The following is a 26,320-nucleotide window of genomic DNA, read 5'->3' as shown; positions in this document are numbered from 1 at the left end:
ATTAAGTCATCTTGGTGAAAATGTGCAGGTAATATGAGGGTAGTAGCCTAAACACTGGGGCGCAGCAGGATTTAGAAAAGTGGCTAGGGCCAAAGGTCTGAGCTAACTAGAAAAAGGCCTAGGCCTACCTTTTTCAAGTTTACTTATTGGTTGCTTTTCCACCACCTATTCCTTTGGTCTGTGGCTGTCCAGCTTAGCCTGATCAGAAGAATTTAGGCAATGTGTAGAATTCTCTGTCTATGTAACTAGTATGTACTGTACCTGTCTATATAACTAGTTTGTACTGTACCTGTCTATGTAACTAGTATGTACTCTACCTGTCTATGTAACTAGTATGTACTGTACCTGTCTATATAACTAGTTTGTACTGTACCTGTCTATGTAACTAGTATGTACTCTACCTGTCTATATAACTAGTTTGTACTGTACCTGTCTATGTAACTAGTATGTACTCTACCTGTCTATGTAACTAGTATGTACTGTACCTGTCTATATAACTAGTTTGTACTGTACCTGTCTATGTAACTAGTATGTACTCTACCTGTCTATGTAACTAGCATGTACTCTACCTGTCTATGTAACTAGTATGTACTCTACCTGTCTATGTAACTAGTATGTACTCTACATGTCTATGTAACTAGTATGTACTCTACCTGTCTATGTAACTAGTATGTACTCTACCTGTCTATGTAACTAGTATGTACTCTACCTGTCTATGTAACTAGTATGTACTCTCCCTGTCTATGTAACTAGTATGTACTCTACCTGTCTATGTAACTAGTATGTATTGTACCTGTCTATGTAACTAGTATGTACTCTACCTGTCTATGTAACTAGTATGTATTGTACCTGTCTATGTAACTAGTATGTACTCTACCTGTCTATATAACTAGTTTGTACTGTACCTGTCTATGTAACTAGTATGTATTGTACCTGTCTATGTAACTAGTATGTACTCTACCTGTCTATGTAACTAGTATGTATTGTACCTGTCTATGTAACTAGTATGTATTGTACCTGTCCATGTGCTGTAACTACTCTGCATTAAGTACACTTTGTAAAGTTGTTGATTGTTTGAATTTCTGTCGAGTTTCCCCCCTACAGTACTTATCCTTCTCTTTGTGTTTCCATTCTTGTTTCAGGGATGCTGGTGGTGATCGTGCTCCTGCTCATTGCTATAGTGGTGGTTGCTGTGTGGCCCACCTAACGAAGAGGCTGAGGGGAGCGTTTTGGACATTGCACCGTCCGTCGCATGACCACTGAGACTGCGTGGAGAGCCTACAGGGGAGACGAGGCGCAGAGGCACTTATGCAGGTATGTATCAAGCGTGCTGATTTAGGACCAGGTTTGCCTTTTATATCCCAATGAATAAAATGACATAGACAAGGCAGACCTGATTCTAGATCAGCACTCCTACACTGAGACGCTTGATACATACGGGCCCCAGTGCTTCCAAGCCCTCTAACACACCACCCGTGTCCTGCTAAACACACACATACACTAATAATGACACACACGCTCTTCCACCTCCCTCTCTTCTCCCGCCCTCTATATTTCCTCTCTCCTTTCCCCTTGTATGAGAACCGAGTGTATTGTGCTGTTCTCTACTGTACCTCGACACTTGGAGAGTTGAGCCCTGGCTGATGAGGAACCAGCAACAATGCTTTATTTTCTTACGTGGGTGTTGGTTGGGTGAAGGGTAGCACTGACCCTACTGTAGGACCTCCCGTGTGGGGGGGGGGGGACTTTTTCTCTCCTAATTCTCTCTGTGGGCTGAGAGGTCCGGGGTTCCGGGTCGCTAATTCTGCTAGCTTAGCAATTCACTCACACGTATCATCTCTCACATATCTATATATTAAGTATTATTATTATATTTACCCACTAGCAGTTCTAATGGTATCATTTGTCTTGGGATTTGATCTTGTTTGTAGGATAATGCCAGCCAAAACAAATAGCACGTATGACTGTGTCACTTTTTAACATGATGTGAATCAGTTTAGCTTAATGCAACCGTGTCATTTCTAATAAACAACAGTTACAGTTAACAGCACGATCCGTGGACTCCTTGGTGTAAAGACATTAGTGGTATATAATATTTTTAATCTACTAAGGATAATGTACTGTATCTATAGCATACTCTGCGTTCTTCCACTATGTCAATTTAAAAGCCTTGCTTTTAAATGCTCTGAAAGGTTGGGAGATGCTTGCTTGCGTCCGTGTGAACAGTATAGCTATCCCACTACTGGTCCGTGTGAACAGTCTAGCTATCCCACTACTGGTCCGTGTGAACAGTATAGCTATCCCACTTCTGGTCCGTGTGAACAGTATAGCTATCCCACTTCTGGTCCGTGTGAACAGTATAGCTATCCCACTACTGGTCCGTGTGAACAGTATAGCTATCCCACTTCTGGTCCGTTTGAACAGTATAGCTATCCCACTACTGGTCTGTGTGAACAGTATAGCTATCCCACTTCTGGTCCGTTTGAACAGTATAGCTATCCCACTTCTGGTCCGTTTGAACAGTCTAGCTATCCCACTACTGGTCCGTGTGAACAGTCTAGCTATCCCACTACTGGTCCGTGTGAACAGTATAGCTATCCCACTTCTGGTCCGTGTGAACAGTATAGCTATCCCACTTCTGGTCCGTGTGAACAGTATAGCTATCCCACTTCTGGTCCGTGTGAACAGTATAGCTATCCCACTTCTGGTCCGTGTGAACAGTATAGCTATCCACTACTGGTCCGTGTGAACAGTATAGCTATCCCACTACTGGTCCGTGTGAACAGTATAGCTATCCCACTACTGGTCCGTGTGAACAGTATAGCTATCCCACTACTGGTCCGTGTGAACAGTATAGCTATCCCACTACTGGTCCGTGTGAACAGTATAGCTATCCCACTACTGGTCCGTGTGAACAGCATAGCTATCCCACTACTGGTCCGTGTGAACAGTATAGCTATCCCACTTCTGGTCCGTTTGAACAGTATAGCTATCCCACTACTGGTCTGTGTGAACAGTCTAGCTATCCCACTACTGGTCCGTGTGAACAGTCTAGCTATCCCACTACTGGTCCGTGTGAACAGTATAGCTATCCCACTACTGGTCCGTGTGAACAGTCTAGCTATCCCACTACTGGTCCGTGTGAACAGTATAGCTATCCCACTTCTGGTCCGTTTGAACAGTATAGCTATCCCACTACTGGTCCGTGTGAACAGTATAGCTATCCCACTACTGGTCCGTGTGAACAGTATAGCTATCCCACTTCTGGTCCGTTTGAACAGTATAGCTATCCCACTACTGGTCCGTGTGAACAGTATAGCTATCCCACTTCTGGTCCGTTTGAACAGTATAGCTATCCCACTACTGGTCCGTGTGAACAGTCTAGCTATCCCACTGCTGGTCCGTGTGAACAGTCTAGCTATCCCACTACTGGTCCGTGTGAACAGTATAGCTATCCCACTACTGGTCCGTGTGAACAGTCTAGCTATCCCACTACTGGTCCGTGTGAACAGTATAGCTATCCCACTACTGGTCCGTGTGAACAGTCTAGCTATCCCACTACTGGTCCGTGTGAACAGTCTAGCTATCCCACTACTGGTCTGAGCTTGGTGGTCTAAAGCTATTCGATCTACACCCAGCATGCTTAGCCCTCGACTGTACTGCCCTAAGTCACACATGGAGCTGTTGGTAGAAGTGTGTATGTTACGCCCAGGACTCCGGTTTCAGAGATCCAAAGGAGACATTGAATGATTTAAGACGATAGAGAAAGAGGCAGAAGAGAAAAAGAAAGAGTCACACTAGTGGCGACTTAACAGGAGTTTATTTCAACTGAATTCTGGATTTAGTTCTACCAGCTTGGTGTTCAGTAGTTATTGTTTCCTTCTTAAAATCACGACCATCTAAACAACCACAAACAAGTAAAAAAAAAAAAAAAGACAGAATAAAATCCACATGTCTCGTGTCATTAAATATATCCATATATAATAACCATAATATATTAGTACACATCGTAAAACAAACATCGCAAAAATGGTTTCGCAATGGCCAACACAGCTAAACAACATTTACAAAAGCAACGTTTTGACAGGTCTGCGGTAGTCATATTTCATCAAAGCGGAGGTCATTGTCAATCCATTGCTTGGAAAACTGATCTAAAATTTACATCATGGGGATACAGAGACAGAATGGAAAAAACGATTGAGGTTTGATTATATATTATGTGCCAAACAGAAATACATTTACATTTAATGTCACGAGTATGGATATAACGATGAAAGGAAGAAACATGTAAATATATGTATAAATACGTGTAATATGTCATCTGTATATTTCAATACACCAGCACAAAGCATGTGTATTTATATGACTGATCTGTACACAGAGAGAAACAGTATGGAACACAGATGCTGGCAATCAGACCCTCAATGTACATCTGATTGGTTTGAAAAAAAGAAAGATGTGGTTTTAATTCATTTGGGGATAATCAGGGGATTGAATTACATGATTTTTTCCCCTCCTAGTCCTCGTTTCGCCCTCTTCGAATCGTTCTGAACTTAATTAATTTGACAGCCTTGTAAGAGACATTGAAGAATGTCTGCAGCTGTTGAATAGCTGCTGCTACGGCATCCATATTAGGAATTCCATATTAGGAAGACCACTGGCAGTTTTGCCTGAAATCTGATGACTTGCTAATATGGATGCCGTACACCACTCAAGACAGAATTTTCAATAACTCTAGAGTGGCAGGCAGTCCAGCATGTAACATGTATATCTTATGCACAAGGGTGAGGTCTATGGATGGTTAAGTGGGGGGGGAATGGGTATGAAGCAAGAATTTAGCTGACTAATAATGACTAATAATGCTTGTGTAATGTTTGGAACAGTTCCCTGTCCGTCAGAGGTAAACTGCACTCTTCCATTTCTGTTGCCTCAATACAACAAGAACATAAATACTGTTCTTAGGTGTGCACTCTGTCCGTTCTCTTTGCTAAAATCTACAATCAATAAATTGAAGTTAATAATAGTTTTATTATCTAGATCATTTTCACATAAAAATACTACCTATACAGATGTTTTATTGTTGACTGCCAATCCCTTTTTTAGTACCTTTGGGAAGAGGCTTGTTTCAATTACAAATGCTTTACACATTGTGATAAAAAAAAATTGGCATCCAAAATAGGGTGCATTTAATACTACACAGAAACAATTCTGTGCCGATTGGTGAATAGCCTACAGTATTAGGAAATATTGTTCCTAGGGAGAGGTCGTATAAATATGTACATTGTAACACTTTCAATTCAATATGTACCAATATCTCACTGCTTGGTTAACGTTCTCTGAAAACGATCAGATTTGTGTTGTAGCTAATCTATTTGAAACCTTAGGTATAATAAGGTTTTTTATTCACATCATTGCAAATGCTTCCTTTTGGTTTTGTGTAAAGCATGTGTACTGTATTATAATAGTAATGTGAATTCATATTTCATAAATGTACACCTTCAATATCAAATAAAAAAACATCTATATACTAAATCTCGGCAACATGGGGAAAAACCGCACTGCTTTCTGTCTCTTAGGACTGGCTTCTAAATCCTAAATCACTCGATCATTAAATATATACTGAACAGAAAAATAAACGCAACATGTGAAGTGTTTTATGAGCTGAAATAAAAGATCTCTGAAATTTTCCATATGCACAAAAAGCTTATTTCTCTAAAATTTAGTGTACACATTTGTTTACCGCCCTGTTAGTGAGCATTTCTTGTTTGCCAAGATATTCCATCCACCTGAACGGTGTGGCATATCAAGAAGCTGATTAAACAGCATGATCATTACACAGGTGCACCTTGTGCTGGGGACAATAAAAGGCCACTCTAAAATGTGCAGTGTTGTCACACAACACAATGCCACATGCGTCTCAAGTTTTGAGGGAGCATGCAATTGGCATGCTGACTGCAGGAATGTCCACCAAAGCTGTTGCCAGAGAATTTAATGTTAATTTCTCTACCATAAGCCACCACATCTGGCTTTTTCACATGCGAGATTGTCTGAGATCAGCCACCAGGACAGCTGATGAAACTGAGGAGAATTTCTGTCTGTAATAAAGCACTTTTGTGGGGAAAATGTAATTCTGATTGGCTGGGCCTGGTTCCTCAGTGGGTGGGCCTATGCCCACCCAAGGCTGCGCCCCTGCCCAGTCATGTGAAATCCATAGATTAGGGCCTAATTCATTTATTTCAATTGTAACTCAGTAAAATCGTTAATTGTTGCATGTTGCACTTATGTTTGTTCAGTATAATTGAACCAAACATTAATAAAATATTAAAGCAAGTGATCCTAAATAGAGATTGAAGATCCTAAATTGAAATCTGGTTGTTATTGTTCTAATAGCAGGAGTCTTTGTGAAATCCCAGACCTTTTGAATGCAGTCCGTCATCTTCTTGGGAATCCAGCAATAGTATTATTAAAAACACTAACCATGAAATTAGACAGCAGCACCAGTCAAAAAAAGAGTAAGGACACGGTGTCCATATTAGGACATCAACTCATCTGACGCTGTCCTAATATGGACGCCATGTATTTGACATAATAACCATCCTTTTTGGAGACAGGTTGACATGCAGTTTGAAACTGTACAAGAGTGTGTTAATCACTACAATGAACATTCATTCATTTCAGATCATTCTGAATACTGAAAGCGGACAAAGAAAAATGTGTAGATTTAAAATAATATCCTTGATTAAGCTTAGTTAACAATGCTGGAGTCAAATATTTTGTACACCTTTAAGAATGGACATTCATTTTCTTTCTTCCAATTTCACTGTCTGCATCTAGGGGCCAACATTCAATCAAATGTACAATATGTCACACCCGTGATATAATAAAAAACATAGCTAGTTACTGTGAGTTTTATGTTACATACACATACGACCGGGTGAAGCGAAAGGCAACTTATTTGATAATACAAGAAACGTGCATTTCCAAGGCGCAGAACCAATGTTATTTTATGGCACTTTTTGTAGTACTGCCAATAGGATACACAATTTCAACACAAAAAGTTGAAGTGAGGACGTTTGACGATGCAGGCTGGTTTGTCACTGATATTATTAGCTAACCCTAAAAACAACAGAAAACAGAGCTTGTAATAATGCAGTGGCTTGATTTGTGGTGTCTTCGCACCAGCACAAAATGCTCATAAAATAGGGTTATGAAATATCAATATGAAAAAAATGAAAACACAAATAACTTTATATATACTGGTAATAGGTGCAAACTTGGCAAATCCACAGAGACAAATCTCGAAGGAAAAAACAACGAAGCAATGACACCTGCAGCGTGAGCTCCTTCACAAAAGTCCACTAGAAAAGATCTTCTCAATAATATTCTCTTCATGCTTCTACTCGAAAAAGTAGCGACAACGCACAGGCCCCTTCTGTCCTTCCTCAGTCTCTCTCTCTCTCCTCTCGTCCTTTTTCAACACCCACTCATCCTTTCTGCTGTCCCGTGTTCCATTCCCTCGCTCCAGGCGTCGTCCGTACTTTCCGCCTATGCCTTCTTGCACTTGCCTTTCTTCTCGCGTTGCTGGAACTTCCTCAGCCGACGGGCCCATATGTCTCTCCACTGGATGACCAGGGAGCCCTTATCGGCCACCACTCCAGACTGCCCTGGAGAATCCTCATTGTTACCCAGGAGCAGGTACTTCTTCCCGGTCTTGATCTTTGGACACTTGCACGCCACATCCTTGGCCCTGACCCACAGGAACTGGTCGCCGCGGCGGATGCGGCTCTCGCCCTGCTTGTAGACAGAGATGATGTTGACGGTGAACTTCCACCACTCGCCCGCCTTGTCTGCCTTCAGAATGTGCACCTGGACAGCTGGGGAGAGAGAGACTTTGAGTTATTTACAATGTATTTTTTGTTATGTCTTTGTGTCTGACTCAATTCTAGCGTTAAAATTTCCTGCTCAATGGGATACACTGTACAGTGCTGTTATTCCTATCTCTATCACTGAGGTTCGTGTCTGTATCACAGACTTCAATTACAACCCCATCCATGTCCTCTTGGCACAGGAGAGCAACCCGGTCCTTATCGTCTGCTCCATTCCTTCCTGCTATCCTGACTGTGACCTTGCTTTTCTTCTCTAGACCGACAAGCCATGATCACAGCAACAGTTACGATGTCACCCTGGGACAAAATAATTCCGTTTGACCGAGTCAGACATTTCCCATGGAATCCCTTTTCCTTCTTGCTAAAACTTTGCCTAGACATCTCTCTCTCATCTCTCTCTCTCTCTCTGGCCATTCAGTATGTCTCCCACTACAGATGTAGGATCTTAATTTAATCACCCTGTTGCAGGTGAAGTTTCCTGCAACGTAGGACATTTAAAACTTGTAGCGTCTTTGAGTTTTAAAAAGGTTTCTAATGTTTATAATTTACACTTTGTAATTTCAGATTTGATGTTCCCTTACAATACAAAAATGTCCATTAATTATAATCCACATCATAATTTACATTTGCTGTTGCTGCAGGATTATTTCCCTGCTGTAGGAGACTGGCTCATATTACGATCCTACATCTGTAAGTCTAGTATGGGTATCAGACAGACAGTGAAGCATGCAGTACTGACGCCGGGTAGCCTGCTGTCTGTAGCTGAATCCTCTAGCTCTTAGTCCTCTGTGTCCACTGGTCCATGTGCGTCACCAGTCAGTGCTACTGGCTCCACAGACTAGCACCATGAGACGCTGTGATCTCCACTGTCCAAGCGGCATTACGGGACACTAAAAACACCAGAACTGACAAAGCCTCAAGGGCAGGGTTATATTCTATTCTCTTTTTTTTTTTAAGTGAGGTTTGTTTCTCCATTTGCCGCTGATTCCAGTGGAGTCCTCAGCAACTACCTACTCAACCGGCCCCGGTGGATAGGAGACTGGACCTGTAACCTAACCAGACGCCCATCAGAGGCTTGTATCCTCCAAGGGAAATGCTGTCAAGACAAAGTCGCCCGGTAGCAGATCCAGCTCCGCGGCCATTATAGTTGTCAGGGGATTTGATTTGTGACGTGATTAAGAGGCAGGGATGGGCTGTGAGGAGATGGGTTTTTGGGGAGCGGCTCTGTGATAGTATGATTTATTACTGAGAGGATCAAGGGGAAAGCGCACTACATTGACAATATGTTCTATTGCTCACCAACAGCTCTCAAAAGCAGCATAGATCACCTTAAGATGTAACAGCAGTCGTTAAACCAGGGATCATTAGCTTAACCTCCTATACACACAAACTGACTATCACTGAGCGTGAATGTCATGGCTCCCTAAATGGGTCCAAATGAGATGTGTCCTGCACTGCACTGCAGATTTGACGCCATGCATGGTAGATCACAGGGTTATCAAATAGGGCCCTGGTGTCCTTTTCTGCTAGCATTAGCATTCCTGGTGTCTTTTACTGTTACTATTAGCATGGGCATTGGTTGAACTGGCTGTTGACCTGGTGGTGAACCCTATTGGTGCCCTCTGTCACCCTGTCCTTCCCTGGTGTCACCACTGGAAGGCGCTCTCTGTTTGTGTTTGCACAACAACACAGGATGAAACCCTGAGAGACCAAACTGTAAATAACTTAACCTATTGTTAAGCCCTGTTCCACTGTCATTTCAGGCCTTTTGTATGGAGAAATTGCTGTATCCAAGTGGTTCTCTATGGGGGTTGGAGTGTGTCTGCATATTATCCAGCATAGGCCCAAGGCACAGCGAGACAATGGACTCCTAATGCTCTCCGCCACTCCGGGACCCTCTAGTAAACCTTCCTGAAGTGTAAAGCGCGAGGCGAGTCTTATCCCTGTACAGGATCAGTACAAAGCCCCCCTGAGGTATGGCGAGGCAGGGAGAAAGTGGATTAGACCCAGGGCCCAGGGCAGGTTAGGGAGGGCTGCGTAGGGCTTGGGTAATGTCGGAGAGGGCCAGAGGGGGAAGCAGAGGAAATTGCCTATAATTGGTCATTGAGGAGAACAGTAAGAGTAAAACAGTGGGGGTTCCCTTACTATAGCCTGCTCTGAAGCCCAGGAGCATGTACCCTAACCCCGCTGTGGACCATTACACACACACACACACCATGTAGTCACAGCCTTCCCTGAGGCATGCTGGGGTGGTGCTGGGATCACTCATCAATACCAGCAGGTCCCCTCTACACACTCCTCCTCCGGTGCATGCCAGACCTGCCCGCCTGTGAGAGACTAGGATGGGGGTAGAGGACACTCCCTGTCTTGTTGAGCAGCGCTCTCAACACTGCTGAGTCTGAGCTACAGTGAGATACACTATGATGACATGCACCTGGGGTGCACCTGGGTAGGGTCCCACCTCACTCCCCATCTCCTCTCCCCTATGGGTCTTCGGTGGGCACTGACAAGCTCTGACTTATAGACAGACTTATTTTCAGTGTATAAGGGTAAGAGTTTGTACAGCTGAAGACCACAACACATCACTGGGCTTCACCAGGACAGAGTGTGTCTCCCTATGGGGGTCCATTGACTCTTGCGTGGGCCTGAGAGGAGAAACATGGCCCCGTTACACTCCATTGGAGGTGCATGTTCCAAATCCTCCACTGAGGGCTCCTAATGCCTGACTCACCGGAGACCCTAACTGCTACACCTCCTTCACACATGAGCTCCACTGCTGGGGATCAATGATCCACAGAGCTTTTGTTTTTTACCACTCATTAAACCTGCTCGCCTACAAATGGCTACAAACTAGTTACTGTGGTGCAGAACCTTTCTCTATATGCATATGCATGGCAAGCATTTACCAAACGGTAGAGTATTTTCACATCTATAAACGTCCATCTTTTTTTAGCAATTGCCTCTTAAAGAGGACACCATTCTGTATACATCTGGCCCTTCTTTGGACACTGTGCTAACAAACCTCCAAACGAGCTTCAACGCCATACAACACTCCTTCCGTGGCCTCCAACTGCTTTTAAATGCTAGTAAAACTAAGTGCCAATTGCTGCCCGCACCCGCCCGACTTGCGTCACTACTCTGGACGGTTCTGACCTAGAATATGTGGACAACTACGAATACCTAGGTGTCTGGCTAGACTGTAAACTCTCCTTCCAGACTCACATCAAACATCTCCAATCCAAAATTAAATCTAAAATCGGCTTCCTATTTCCCAACAAAGCATCCTTCACTCATGCCGCCAAACATACCCTTGTAAAACTGACTATCCTACCGATCCTTGACTTCGGCAATGTAATTTACAAAATAGCCCCCAACACTCTACTTAGCAAATTGGATGTAGTCTATCACAGTGCCATCCGTTCTGTCACCAAAGCCCCATATACTACCCACCACTGCGACCTGTGTGCTCTCGTTGGCTGGCCCTCACTACATATCCGTCGCCAAACCCACTGGCTCCAGGTCATCTATAAGTCTTTGCTAGGTAAAGCCCCGCCTTATCTCAGCTCACTGGTCACCACAACAACACCCACCTGTAGCACGCGCTCCATCAGGTATATTTCACTGCTCATCCCCAAAGCCAACACTTCTTTTGGCCGCCTTTCCTTCCAATTCTCTGCTGCCAATGACTGGAACGAATTGCAAACATCTCTGAAGCTGGAGTCTTATATCTCCCTCACTAACTTTAAGCATCAGCTGTCAGCGCAGCTTACCGATCACTGTACCCATACGCAGCCAATCTATAAATAGCACACCCAACTACCTCGTCCCCATATTATTACTTACCCTCTTTCTCTTTTGCACCCCAGTATCTCTACTTGCACATCATCATCAACACATCTATCACTCCAGTGTTAATGCTAAATTGTAATTATTTTCGTCTCTAGCGCCTATTTATGGCCTACCTACCTACTACTCTTCTACATTTGCACATGTACATAAATAGAAAATCTTTATTTTATTTTATTGACTGTACATTTGTTTATGTGTAACTCTCTGTTGTTGTTTTTGTCGCACTGCGTTGCTTTATCTTGACCAGATTGCAGTTGTATATGTGAACTTGTTCTCAACTGGCCTACCTGGTTAAATAAAGATGAAATTAAATAAAAAATAAAAAGAGCTGCAATGAGAAAGAATTTAAGCCACTTTTCATTTGTGGCACAGGGGATTCCTCCTGACACCCTGCCTGGATCCAACCCCTCAAAAACTCAGGAACAATGCCTGGACTGTCATTCATTCAATCTGCCAAGGTATTTTCAGGCAGGATGCCCCTTCTTGGTTGACTGACTTAACAGACTGGCTTCAATCAGGTCGGGGTCAAACCTCCACAACCTTCACCAGGGTCTTAACCACCTAAAGCACCTTTTCAACCTTTCAACCTTTTCAATGGCCAGGGCAGCCGGGTGGGATGGCCACAGGAATGCCTGTCTGAAAAGACCCATCCCTTAAGTTCCCCTTAATGAGGACCTTTAGGCGCGCACCCCAACTGTCCGTCACACCAACTTTGCTTTATCCATTATCCGCCTTGCCCTTAAATACCTGCTGGGCTGTCCATCATCCCGACACCCCCCTCCCCTTCGCACCCTCTCTATCCTCACACCCTAAGCTCTTCTCTCTGATGGCTTGTCCCCCTCCTTTGTTTGATCCTTTGACTTTCTTTCTTGAAAAGCCGGAGTAAGCTGTCACTAGAATGCCCAGGAGCTGTAGGGTTGTCCTGCGGAGATGCCTGGGCTTGGTGCTGAGTGTTGTAAATAAATATGTAGCTAGCTACTTGAGCTAGCTGAGTTCCCAAGTCCACCAGGGCTCTGGAGGCAGCGTGAGCTTCTACTGTGGGATTGTAGACTGTACTGTACAGAGGATTGAACTCAACTCACCGTAATCTTTCTTGCAGTATTTCTTCATGTTGATCTTCAGTTTGCCTTTCGACGCCTTGCAATAGGAGTCACAGTCTGAGAGAGAGAGAATAAGATGCACACTAGGTTAAAAGAACTGAAGAGGGAGCAACACAAACTGTGAAAAAAGACAAAAGTGACACCCACATCTCCTTCAGAATTTCTTGCGCTTACTTGCGATACGCATCTGCCAGCTTCAATTGTGTCCTCCTCTAATAGGGCTTATGGGTGCATTGAGAGGAGTGGTGGCCAATAGAAATGAAACAGACAAACAGGGTCCCGCGGCTGCAGGCGACCGCCCCGGCCCTCTGATGGGAGGACCTCTGGACTGCTGCTTATTGTGCCACCAACCAGGCCACCGCTTCAGAAAACCACTCAAATTAACCCCCCCCCCAATCCCCACGCTGACCACTACCCAACATCCCCCTGTCAAAGTGCCAGTTTGGAACTGATTAAGGCCTGTAGAAGCACTCCCAGCCCCCCAACACCAATAGCTGCAGAATCTCAATAGCTTCTAAAAAATAGCTGTGGATGAAGTTCTCACTTACAGTTGGGAAATCACTCTCACCAAATATAGAACAACACTGGCAGTTTGACTATTAAACTCATGGGTACACTAGCAATAGATGCCAGTCATGACCTAAATGGAAACTGCCATCTATGGATTATACATCTATGGTTGGTTGCGGCTGTCAGTTTGCCTTTTTCCAAATACAATCGGGATAAAAACTTACAGCTAAAAAGAGAAGACTAATCTGTCTGTAGAAGCTTAAAAAAAACTCAACTTTTGAGCAATGTTGAGTGATTCTGAGCAAACAGCACTGTTTTTCAAAAGTAGCTCATCTTGAGATAGGCTATTGACACGAGCGCATCGGCCATCACCGGTGAGTGGCCAAGGCTTCATCTTCATCATTGGGTGGTGCCACTGAGAAGTCTATTTAGTAACCTACTGAGGCCAAAATGTAAGTGATAAACGCCGACAATCTGCACATTACCTTAGAAATAAAATGTTGGCTGCCAGTCGTTCGCTCGATTTAGTTCGATATTTATGGACGAGACCCAGTCGTTTTGTTCTATATGTTCCGTTGCCATGCTCGCTGACAACCTTCTTCTCCCTTTCTAGCTATCACAGTCACGACATCTGCCGCCAGAATAACAGCAAAGTCGCTTCATTTGCGTTTGTTTAAGCTGTTTTCTATTGACATTCATTTGGATACATCCATAACGATTTTGCCTGGCATAGCTAGAAAAGTTTGCCTTCTCGTCAGGACAGTCGACACGGTTCATTACGAGGAGATACCATTGCATATCAACACTAGAATAGAAGCTGACTAAATACACTGAACAAAAATATAAACGCAACATGCAACAATTTCAAAGATTTTACTGAGTTACAGTTCATATAAGGAAATCAGTCAATTTAAATAAATTAATTAGGCCCTAATCTATGGATTTCGCATTGACTGAGAATATAGATCCCTTTAAAAAAAAAAAGGTAGGGCCGTGGATCAGAAAACCAGCCAGTATCTGGTGACCACCATTTGCCTCATGCAGCGTGACACATCTCCTTCTCATAGATTTGACCAGGCGGTTCATTGTGGACTGTGGAATGTTGTCCCACTCCTCTTCAATGGCTGTGTGAAGTTGCTGGATGTTGGCGGGAACTGGAAAACGCTGTCATACATGTTGATCAAGAGCATTCCAAACATGCTCAATGGGTGACATGTCTGGTGAGTATGCGGGCCATGGAAGAACTGGGACATTTTCAGCTTCCAGGAATTGTGTACAGATCCTTGCGACACGGGGCCGTGCATTAGCATGCTGAAACATGAGGTGATGGCGGCGGATGAATGGCACGACAATGGGCCTCAAGATCTCATCACGGTATCTGTATGTATTTAAAATGCAATTCTGTTCATTGTCCTTAGCTTATACCTGCCCATACCGTAACCCCACCGCCACCATGGGGCACTCTGTTCACAACGTTGACATCAGTAAACCGCTCGCCCACACGACGCCATCTGCCCGATACAATTGAAACTGATTCATCGGTGAAGAGCACACTTCTCCAGCGTGCCAGTGGCCATCGAAGTTGAACATTTTCCCACTGAAGTCGGTTACGATGCCGAACTGCCGTCAGGTCAAGACCCTGGTGAGGACGACGAGCACACAGATGAGCTTCCCTGAGACGGTTCCTGACAGTTTGTGCAGAAATTCTTTGGTTGTGCAAACCCACAGTTTCATTAGCTGTCCAGGTGGCTGGCCTCAGATGATCCCGCAGGTGAAGAAGCCGGATGTGGAGGTCCTGTGCAAGCGTGGTTACACGTGTTCTGCGGTTGTGAGGCCGGTTGGATGTAATTCCAAATTCTCTAAAACAACATTGGAGGCAGCGTATGGTAGAGAAATGAACATTTCATTCTCTGGTGGACGTTCCTGCAGTCAGCATGCCAATTGCACACTCTCAAAACATGAGACATCTGTGGCATTGTGTTGTGTGACAAAACTGATCATTTTAGAGTGGCCTTTATTGTCCTCAAGCACAAGGTGCACCTGCATAATGATCATGCTGTTTAATCAGCTTCTTGATATGCCACACCTGTCAGGTGGATGGATTAACTTGGCAAAGGAGAAATGCTCACTAAACAGGGTTTGTAAGGACAGACGCTGGGAGACGAGAAGCAAGAGCAGGGAGTGAATATTTAATGAAGAAACAGACAGGAAACAAAACACGAACAGCGTCTGGACATGGGACACATAACAACATTAATGCTGACTCGGAAGTAAACTAAGGAAGTGACAGATATAGGGGAGGTAATTAATAATGTGATGGAGTCCAGGTGAGTCCGATGAAGCGTTGATACGCATAACGATGGTGACAGGTGTGTGTAATGAAAAGCAGCCTGGCGACCTCGAGCGCCAGAGAGGGGGAGCGGAAGCAGGCGTGACGGGGATGTAAACAAATTTGCACACACATTTTGAGAGAAATAAGTTTTTGTGCATATGGAACATTTCTGGAATCTTTTATTTCATCTCATGTAACAAGGAACCAACACTTTACATGTTGCATTTATGTTTTTGATCAGTATAGTTTGTTGCTAGTGAACCTGGCAATATGACAACCGAATTCAAAAATACCAGTTGCTGAAAACAGCTGGTCAAACTAGAAACATACGGGAGGATTTGACAGCATAGCGCCACTTGCATCATGACTGCAACAGTATGGACCGGGAAAATGTATGTTCATCACCGGACCGGGAAAATGTATGTTCATCACTCACCACGTTAGGTCATCAGATGCTCCCAAAAAAATATGTCTCTGCAAAAACAAGTCAATGCTACTGTAGCTAGAAAACTTTTCCCTTGTTGAACCTGCATTTACAATGTATACAATTTCAGTATGTGTGGTTTTTGGTTTAGCTTTTTGTAACTTTGTAGCAAGTACGGTCTGCATGTGTCGATAAATATTGCGTAATGATTGCAAGGTGTCCCGATATCTTTTCCAACTGTCCCGTTATCTGGTTTTAATGTCCATTCTAGAATTCCCTTCTAACCAATCAGAAATGAGTACTCAACAATGCTGTGGTATTATATATATAAATATTTATATATATATATATTCCTTCTAATAATGTACAATCTGTGTGTGTGTATATATATTCCTCCTAATAATGTACAATCTGTGTATATATATATATTCCTCCTAATAATGTACAATCTGTGTGTATATATATATATATATATATATTCCTCCTAATATTGTAGAAATGTGTGTCTCTTCATTGGCCTGGGATATTGTTTGCATTCAAGACCAGATCTTTTTTATTGCTCTCAGTTTGTCAGTGTCAGGTCACGGTCACGGTCATTTCGGGGTGGTATTAAAAAAGATGATGCTGATGTTTTCTATCATATAAATGACATTAGGCAAAATAAAATCCAAACCTATACTAAAAAACTAATGTGGAAATCCTCAAAAGGCCTCTACTCAACATATGCCACTATGCAAATACAATTAGAGATGTATCCAATGCTTTATTATTTATATATATATATAAAATACCATAAATATATATATACATAAATAATAATGTTGTTTTGATTTGGGGGTGCAAAAACATGTAATATATATATTTCTTAATAAAAAAAATCAAACCAAATCAAAACATCTTCCCGTGGCTATGCCAACTCCTTTCTCTTGTCAACTCAACCGCTATGTCCCTCCAAACCCCACTTTCCAGACCTATACACCCCCCAGGCCCCCACCGACTTACCAACTCCCATTCCTTTTCAACTCGCCCCCCAAACCCCCCCTTCGAGACCCCCCCAGGGCCGTGTCAAGCTTGGGCATTTATTGCAATAGGGGAACCTAGGGGTGGTGGTCCCAGTGATGGTTGGGAGGAGGGGAGGCAGGGGGTCATAGCCACGACAAAGGGAGGTCAGGAAGGAAATTAGCGGCCCATGAAGCGTTAACCAAAGCCCTTTCTGGTGTCCACTCCTCCACAGTGAACAAATAAATACCTGACACAGCTAGGGACCGGCCATGGGCCTCATTTATAACCATTGCGTAAATGTCAGACTAAATATCTGCATGTGCAATTTCTGAAAATAATACGTACATCTAAAAATATTTATATTTATTATCTTGGCGCACGCCATACATATGCATGTTTCCCGTTATAAATCAGCCCGTCGTAAAACTGCGCGCGAGAACGTGCATTATAACTCTGCATGGAAACGCCCTCCATTCACCTTTTATGGTTACAAATAACGTATTTATTTGCTGTAAAATCTGGAACTATTAGAATTCAAAAATAAACGTTATCAAATGTTTATGGAGGTGTTGCCAGAATGTTTATCTTTTGCAGTAATTTATTCTGTATTTGGCAAATGATTGTGACAGTTTCTGAAAGAAAAAACAATGGAAAATTAATTTAGACCTGTCAGCAGAACGTGTTTTGTATCGACTTTTTACCAAAATATTCCGGACTGTCGTGAATTCTGTAACATTGTCTAGCATACCATTTTTTATTATTACAGTAGGCTACTGTACATGCATACTTCAATGTAAAAGATCAACTGTCTGTTCACCTGTGAAATTCGACTGTATGTTATAATCTGCCCTGCCTATGGGATCACATTTGCTACAGCAAAACTAGAAACTCAGTGCCTTCGGAAAGTATTCAGACCTTTAACTTTTTTGTTGTTAGAGTAAAATGGATTAAAAACTAAAAAATCCTAAGCAATCTACACACAATAACCTCATAATGACAAAGTGAAAACAGGTTGTTAGAAATGTTTGCAAATGTATTAAAAATAAAAAACAGATACCTTATTTACATAAGTACTCAGCCACTTTGCTATGAGACTCGAAATTCAGCTCAGGTGCATTCTGTTTCCAGTGATCATCCTTGATATGTTTCTACAACTTGATTGGAGTCCACCTGTGGGAAATTCAATTGATTGGACATGATTTGGAAAGGCACACACCTGTCTATATAAGGTCCCACGGTTGACAGTGCATGTCAGTACAAAAACCAAGCCATGACGTCGAAAGGAATTGTCCATAGAGCTCCGAGACAGGATTGTGTCGAGGCACAGATCTGGGGAAGGGTAACAAAACATTTCTGCAGCATTGAAGGTCCCCAAGAACACAGTGGCCTCCATCATTCTTAAATGGAAGAAGTTTGGAACTTCCTAGAGCTGGCAGCCCGGCCAAACTGAGCAATCGGAGGAGAAGGGCCTTGGTCAGGGAGGTGACCAAGAACCTAATGGTCACTCTGACAGAGCTCTAGAGTTCTTATGTGGAAATGGAAGAAACTTCCAGAAGGACAACCATCTCTGCAGCACTCCACCAATCAGGCCTTTATGGTAGTGGCCAGACGGAAGCCACTCCTCAGTAAAAGGAACATGACAGCCCGCTTGGAGTTTGCCAAAAGGCACCTAAAGACTCTCAGACCTTGAGAAACAAGATTCTCTGGCATGATGAAACCAAGATTGAACTCTTTGGCCTGAATGCCAATCGTCACATCTGGAGGAAACCTGGCACAATCCCTACGGTGAAGCATGGTGGTGGGAGCATCATGCTGTGGGGAGGTTTTTCAGCAGCAGGGACTGGGAGACTAGTCAGGATTGAGGAAAAGATGAGCAAGGCAAAGTACAGAGAGATTCTTGATGAAAACCTGCTCCAGAGCGCTCAAGACCTCAGACTGGGGCGAAGTTTCACCTTCCAACAGGACAACGACCCTAAGCACACAGCCAAGACAACACAGGAGTGGCTTCAGGACAATCCTCTGAATGTCCTTGAGTGGCCCAGCCAGAGCCCGGACTTGAACCTGATTGAACATCTCTGGAGAGACCTGAAAATAGATGTGCAGCAACGGTCCCCATCCAACCTGACAGAGCTTGAGAAGATCTGCAGAGAAGAATGGGAGAAACTCCCCAAATACAGGTGTGCCAAGCTTGTAGCATCAGAAGACTCTATGCTGTAATCGCTGCCAAAGGTGCTTCAACAAAGTACTGAGTAAAGGGTCTGAATACTTATGTAAATGTGATATTTACATTTTTTACGTTTTATAAATTAGCAAAAATTCTATACCTGTTTTTGCTTTGTCATTATGGGGTATTGTGTGTAGATTGATGAGGGGAAAAAACTATTGAATCAATTTTAGAATAAGGCTGTAACTTAACAAAATGTGGAAAAAGTCAAGGGGTCTGAATACTTTCTGAAGGCACTGTACATAGCCTATCTATTTAGGCTAGGTACTGTACAGTATGTATCGAGCCATGTCATCATGGAATGCTCTGCCACCAGAGGTTACTCAGGCAAAAAGCAAGTTTAGCTTAAAAAAACAGATAATCTATTTAGGCTACTAGGCCTAATTAAATGGGAGATGCATCGCTATTTGTTGTATGGCTACTTCGGGAAAATTAACCGATCATGGCTAGAAAATAGGAGCAATTTATTCTGCCGCGGTTATGAAAATAACCACAGGCCTACATGCAATACCTCATAATGTCAAAGTGGAATTTATGTTTTTAGAAATGTTTAGAAATGAATTGAAAATGAAATGTCTTGAGTCAATTAGTATTCAACCCCTTTGTTATGGAAAGCCTACATAAATTCAGGAGTGTCCAATAATAATGTTTAACATGATTTTTGAATGACTACCTCATCTTTGTACCCCACACATACAATTATCTATAAGGTCCCTCAGTCGAACAGTACATTTCATACACAGATTCAACCACAAAGACCAGGGAGGTTTTCCAATGCCTTGCAAAGAAAGGCACGTATTGGTAGATGAGTAAACAAATACAATTAACAGACATTGAATATACCTTTGAGCATGGTGAAGTTATTAATTACACTTTGGATTGTATATCAATACACCCAGTCACCACAAAGATACAGGCGTCCTTCCTAACTCATTTGCCGGAGAGGAAGGAAACCGCTCAAGGATTTCACCATGACTTCAAAACAGCTACAAAGTTTAATGGCTGTGATAGGAGAAAACAGAGGAAGTAGTTGCTCCACAATACTAATCTAATTGACAGAGTGAAAAGAAGGAAGCCTGTAGAGAATACAAATATTCCAAAACATGCAACAAGTCACAAAAGTTATGCTGCAAAAAATGTGGCAATGAAATAAACTGTTTGTCCTGAATACAAAGTGTTATGTTTGGGGCATTTCCAACACATCATTGAGTACCACTCTTCATATTTTCAAGCATGGTGGTTGCTGCATCATGTTATGGGTATGCTTGTTATCGGCAAGGACTAAGAAACGGAATAGAGCCAAGCACACTCAAAATCCTAACGGAATACCTGGTTCAGTCTGCTTTCCAACAGACACTGGGAGACAAATTCACCTTTCAGAATGACAATAAAATTAAACAGTTGCTTACCAAGATGACATTGAATGTTCCTGAGTGGCCTAGTTACAGTTTTGACTTAAATCGTCTTGAAAATCTATGGCAAGACTTGAAAATGGCTGTCTAGCAATGATCAAACTTGACATTTTTTTAAAGAATAATAGGCAAATATTGTACAAGCCAGGTGTGCAAAGCTCTTACCCATAAATACACACAGCTGTAATCACTGCCAAAGGTGATTCTAACATGTATTGACTCAGGGGTGTGAATACTTATGTAATTTAGTTATTTCTGTATTTAATTTTCAATACATTTGCAAAAGATTCAAAAACATGTTTTCACTTTGCAATCCATTTTGAATTCAGACTGTAACACAACAAATGTGGAATAAGTCAAGGGGTATGACTACTTTCTGGTACTGTATGTCAAATTATTTTAGATTCCAAAAATAAAAGACATTGATTTTCACTCTTCTCACTAATGGCAAATGGCAGCATCTTGTTGTTATGTTTTCCAGTTTTTTTGTGGGGGTTTTGGGGGAAAATCATGTCATCATATCCCCGATTCTGCACACAATACTTGCATGTTTGCAATACAATACTTCAACCACTAGAAAAGTTTGTTCTGTTTTTATAAATGGCAACTTTTAGGGGAAAATGGGAGCATGTTTAGGGGTATATTTTATATGTACACAACATTTATAAATGAGGCCCCTGAACTGTACTGTGCTGGCTCAGATATTTACTTTATTCCAACACAGTTTTAGCAACTATGGTAGATGCATCAGGCCAGAGTAGTACTGCTTGCCTTAACTCAGTTTGGTTAGGTAATGTGGAAAGTGTACAGGTTTGTGATGAATTACTGGGACTTTAAGTGTATATCCACACAGCCCACTTCTCTGAGTTAACCTTGACAGACAGAAAAGGTGCCAAGGCTTTCCTGATTGCCCCACGCTGCCCTGTCACACAGCCAGTCACCTTCAGTAAAGAGTGCATGACGCGAGGCCAAACATAGAAATTAAAATAATTTGTTTCCCTTTTCACTCTCTAACTGACACAAATTGGATCCAGAGTACTGTATCGGCACAGTTCCCTCTAAACTCTCCTCTGAAAAAGTTTTAATAGTGCTATATTTTCACAAAGTGAGAGATGAAGGGAGAGAGAGAGAGAGGGAAGGATGAGTAGAGGGGGTGATGTGTTAAGCAGGGTGATGGGCTGGTAGGAGGAAGGATAAGACCTTTCAGCCAGCCTGAATATGAACAAACTTCATTGTTGTGACCAGGTCCTTGCTCCGTGCCTGTCTTATACATCCCTTTATATTCTGGCTGAATGAGGTTGCCTGGGTAACGCTGAAACGAGGAAAAATGCACCCAAAGTAGAGGAGGGCGGGAGAGTGGCTGGGGGGGACACTAGAAGAGGACGAAGCTGGTTGGCGGGGTGAGGGATTTCAAGTAAACCCAAAATCGTCTCAGCCGATGGGGTTGGAGAAGGTAGTTGTGAGGGGAAAAATGGCACAGTAGATGAACTTGAGGAGTCTATACTAGGCAGAGCGGCGCCTGATTCCCATGTAAATGACGACCCGGGCCTGTTGAAAAGGCTGCTTTTGTTTTCCCATAAACCCTCTTGATGGCATCATGATACTTTCCTTTGATAGCTCTCGTTGGCCATTAGTGTACTCCTGAGACGAGCACCCCCAGATCCCCATACAGGACCAGGCAGTCCCCCACCGCGAGGACAAATGTACCTTTTGTGTGGGACACTCTAGTCAAGGGAAGTGGAATTAGTCCAGAGGCACTGAGCTCTGTGTACCTCCCCTCCGCGCCTCCTCTCTCCATCCCCTCTCTCCATCTCCTCTCTACGCTCTCTTACTGGGAGGTGTAGTCCCCTTTGTTTCTCAGTTGTTTGAGCGAGGAAGGAGAAACGCTGAGAGACGCTCCTTTGCTGCCTGGATGTGTCTGTGCTTCTTTAGCAGTGGGAGAGATTGATTGACACCCTCTTACAGTCTTTAAGTCCTAGGCACATTTTTCAGACTTTTATCTACATGGATAAAAGTAGCGCAAAGACCTAGACAGGACCCAGTGACAGGGACCTGCTTAGCTGGAACAAAGAGGTGTAAATAGGGGCATGGGGGAGGCCTTTCTCCTCCCTACTTCTTTCTTCTCCGTGAACAAGACTGATTGAGAGACAAATTGTGGCAAATAAAGCATGTAATTAGATTATAGCCACAGTGCCTGGGCTGTTGGGCTGCTGGAATCATTGCAGTAGGGCTGGACCCTGTCCAAAGAGAGGTTTCTTCATAGTTTTCTTTCTCTCTTTCTTCTTCATTTCTTTCTTCTCTCTGGCCGTGTCCAGTGTTGTAGTCCTTGAGACCCGTCTCGAGACCAAATATTGAGTGTCTCGGTCTTGTCGCTTTGTAAGGAAGAACAAACTGTTCTTCTGAAATATGAACACAGAACATTTTGAACTCTTATCGTGGCGATATGACACTATTACAATCATGGTCTTGAATTGGACTTGCATTTGTCTGGTCTCGGTCTTGACTTGGTCTTGACTCGGTCTCGCCCCCCTCCTAGGACTCGTTTTGCTCCGGTCTTGGTCTTGAATCGGTCTCACTTTAGGTGGTCTCAAACACAACACTGGCCGCGTCCAAATACCCATAATTGCGTTCTAAACAGTAGGAATATTTGGTATTTTTGGTATGTGAAAATAGAACGTTTTATAGTATGTTAAAAAAAATGGTATGGATGTCATACTCGTTTCGGCTTTTCATCTACTACAAAATTGCTGCGTGCTATTGAGGAAGAGAATCCTCTTTTCAGATCCAGGCGTGTTTGACAGCAGCTGATGGTGAGACGTGCTGTACCATAATGATAGAATGGCGGGAAACGGTGCAGTTGTACATCAGATGACGTATTCTCAGTATGGGTGAGTCCAGTATGGTGATATTTGTTGCTTATTGAATAGATTTTTACTAAACAGTACATTCTAAATAGTATGTAGTATGGCTAGTACACAGTATGCAGTTTTTGTAAGTAGTAGGCAGATTTCGGACACGGCCTCTTTCTCTCTCTTTCATTCATTCTTTCTTCCTCCTGAAGTAAGGGGAAAGTTGTTTTCGATCCCAGTGAGCGACAGAGCTGGGAAACAACAGAGCCAAAGCGTCTATTTATGATTCATGACATGATGGTTTTGTGGGTTGTTTGTTTTGGGCGGCATGTTCTGTGGAACCAATCTGAAAGCAAGAGTGTGGTCACCCCTATTACTGCAATTGAGTTTCAGCGGAGTCAGTGGGCAATGAGGCTGGCTCCATCCCAACATGCAGACAACAGATGAGAGTGAGAGAGGCAGATGCCAATGTGTTCATGTTGTGAGAGCCAGGCTGAGATTGCCAAGCCATAAATCATATTGTGAGTTTGGTATCGATGATGATGACACGCCAATACAATGCTATTACGATGCTATTTTCTCCCCGTTCTCTTTCTCTCCCTCTCTCTCTCGGGTCAACGTTTCTCTCTCTCCTCTCTCTCTCTATCTCTCTCTCATATTAAACTCGGAGCAGGTAATAAAATCCCATGACACAACACTAAAGCCCAGTGAGGCAGCAGAGAGTTTTAACAGGGTGTGTAGCGTGGATCCAGAGAGAGACTCATGTCCCAAATATCCAGGGAGGGTCTCACCGCAAATCCTCAACCATTCCAGCCACACAAAAAACACGTCTTTCTTATCATCATCATCGTGGCCCATTTCCTGGATCATGTTCATAAGGGCACACCGCCCCAAAACGTTTTGTAACCGAAAACGAACGCTTCTCATTGGATGTCTTTCGACAGTAACTCCCCGTTTTTATAACGATTATGACTGTTTTTTTTTCCATTTCGTGCCTAATTAATACCACCCTGGTTGTGGTCACTGGTGGATATTATGGTGGTCGGCTCAGCTGTTATAATCTCCTCCACATTCCGCTGCTCTACAGACATCTCTGTCAGGCGAGGACCAAGGGGGAGTGACTACTCACACTATCCGTGACCTAACCGCACAATATGTGTTTTGTCTGGGCCTTGCCGTCCGAGATATTCGCCATGCATTCCACCCCTCCATATACTCAGGGAGGTGGGGAACCCAGAACACATCGCTGGAGACAAATGAATACCCCCCCTCCCCCCCCCCCCCCACTTCCCTCAACCGACTCCGATGGGGTTGGGGTAGGGGGGAGGCACCTGCTGCACAGCTGTCCAGCCTCGCCTATAATCAGCCCACCCCAAGCATACCGGTTTCTTTTCCTTTAGTCCTACCTTACAAACCAAAGTAGAAATAATGTCATGACTCATCACTTAAAGTCTCTCCATCTAGATAAAACAATGTAGATATCTGCATCTGTCTGTATGTCTCTCTCTCTAAACACTGAACAAAAATATAAATGCAACATGTAAAGTGTTGGTTTCATAAGCTGAAATAAGCACAAAAAGCTTATCCCTCTCAAATTGTGTGCACAAATTTCTTTACATCCCTGTTAGTGAGCATTTCTCCTTTGCCAAGATAATCCATCCACCTGACAGGTGTGGCATATCAAGAAGCTGATTAAACAGCATGATTATTACACAGGTGCACCTTGTGCTGGGGACAATAAAAGGCCACACAGTTTTGTCACACAACACAATGCCACAGATGTCTCAAGTTTTGAGAGAGCGTGCAATTGGCATGCTGAGTGCAGGAATGTCCACCAGAGCTGTTGCCAGAGAATGTATTGTTAATTTCTCTACCATAAGCCGACTCCAATGTCATTTTAGAGAATTTGCTAATACTTCCAACCGGCCTCACAACTGCAGACTACATGTAACATTCGGCTTCTTCACCTGTGGCGTCGTCTGAGATTTTATCGATGGCAATTTGAATGCACAGAGATGAGATCCTAAGGCCCATTGACGTGTCATTCATCCGCCGCCATCACCTCATGTTTCTGCATGATAATGCACAGACCCATGTCGCAAAGGGTCTGTACACATTTCCTGGAAGCTGAAAATGTCCCAGTTCCTCCATCGCCTGCATACTCACCAGACATGCCACCCATTGAGCATATCTGGGATGCTCCGGATCGACGTGTTTGACAATGTGTTCCAGTTTCCGCCAATATCCAGCAACTTCACACAGCCGTTGAAGAGGAGTGGTACAACATTCCACAGGCCACAATCAACAGCCTGGTCAACTCTATGAGAAGGAGATGTGTGGTGCTGCATGAGGTAAATGGTGGTCACCAGATACTGACTGGATTTCTGATCCACAACCCTACCTTTTTTTACGGTATCTGTGACCAACAAATGCACAGGGGCGGCAGCGTAGCCTAGTGGTTAGAGCGTTGGACTAGTAACCGGAAGGTTGCAAGTTCAAATCCCCGAGCTGACAAGGTACAAATCTGTCGTTCTGCCCCTGAACAGGCAGTTAACCCACTGTTCCTAGGCCGTCATTGAAAATAAGAATTTGTTCTTAACTGACTTGCCTAGTTAAATAAAGGTAAAAAAAAAAAAATAAATATTGGTATTCCCAGTCATGTGAAATCCATAGATTAGAGCCCAATTTATTTATTTCAATTGAATGATTTCGTTACATGAAATGTAACTCAG

The 26,320-nt window shown here is 43.2% G+C and overlaps 2 protein-coding genes across 2 annotated transcripts in view; one reads left to right on the top strand and one right to left on the bottom strand.

Annotated features, from left to right (window-relative positions):
• LOC129836454 (syntaxin-8-like) overlaps positions 1-2,045 on the top strand; it is a 43,776-nt gene extending 41,731 nt beyond the window's left edge. Inside the window, exon 8 of the mRNA XM_055902645.1 lies at positions 1,143-2,045. Coding sequence (XP_055758620.1) covers positions 1,143-1,207 — 65 coding nt within the window. The 3' untranslated portion in view covers positions 1,208-2,045. The remainder of the gene's footprint in view (positions 1-1,142) is intronic.
• Positions 2,046-3,801: 1,756 nt separating this feature from the next.
• The window catches only part of LOC129836450 (netrin-1-like), a 99,978-nt gene continuing 77,459 nt past the window's right edge, over positions 3,802-26,320 (bottom strand). Inside the window, exons 6-7 of the mRNA XM_055902632.1 lie at positions 12,818-12,892; positions 3,802-7,874 (exon numbers count right to left, since the gene is read on the bottom strand). Coding sequence (XP_055758607.1) covers positions 7,546-7,874; positions 12,818-12,892 — 404 coding nt within the window. The 3' untranslated portion in view covers positions 3,802-7,545. The remainder of the gene's footprint in view (positions 7,875-12,817; positions 12,893-26,320) is intronic.

Source organism: Salvelinus fontinalis, chromosome 3 (genome assembly GCF_029448725.1).
Source record: "Salvelinus fontinalis isolate EN_2023a chromosome 3, ASM2944872v1, whole genome shotgun sequence".
Lineage (NCBI taxonomy): Eukaryota > Metazoa > Chordata > Actinopteri > Salmoniformes > Salmonidae > Salvelinus > Salvelinus fontinalis.
Note: the sequence above shows the minus strand (reverse complement) of the source record. Positions and strands in the feature narration are given on the sequence as shown.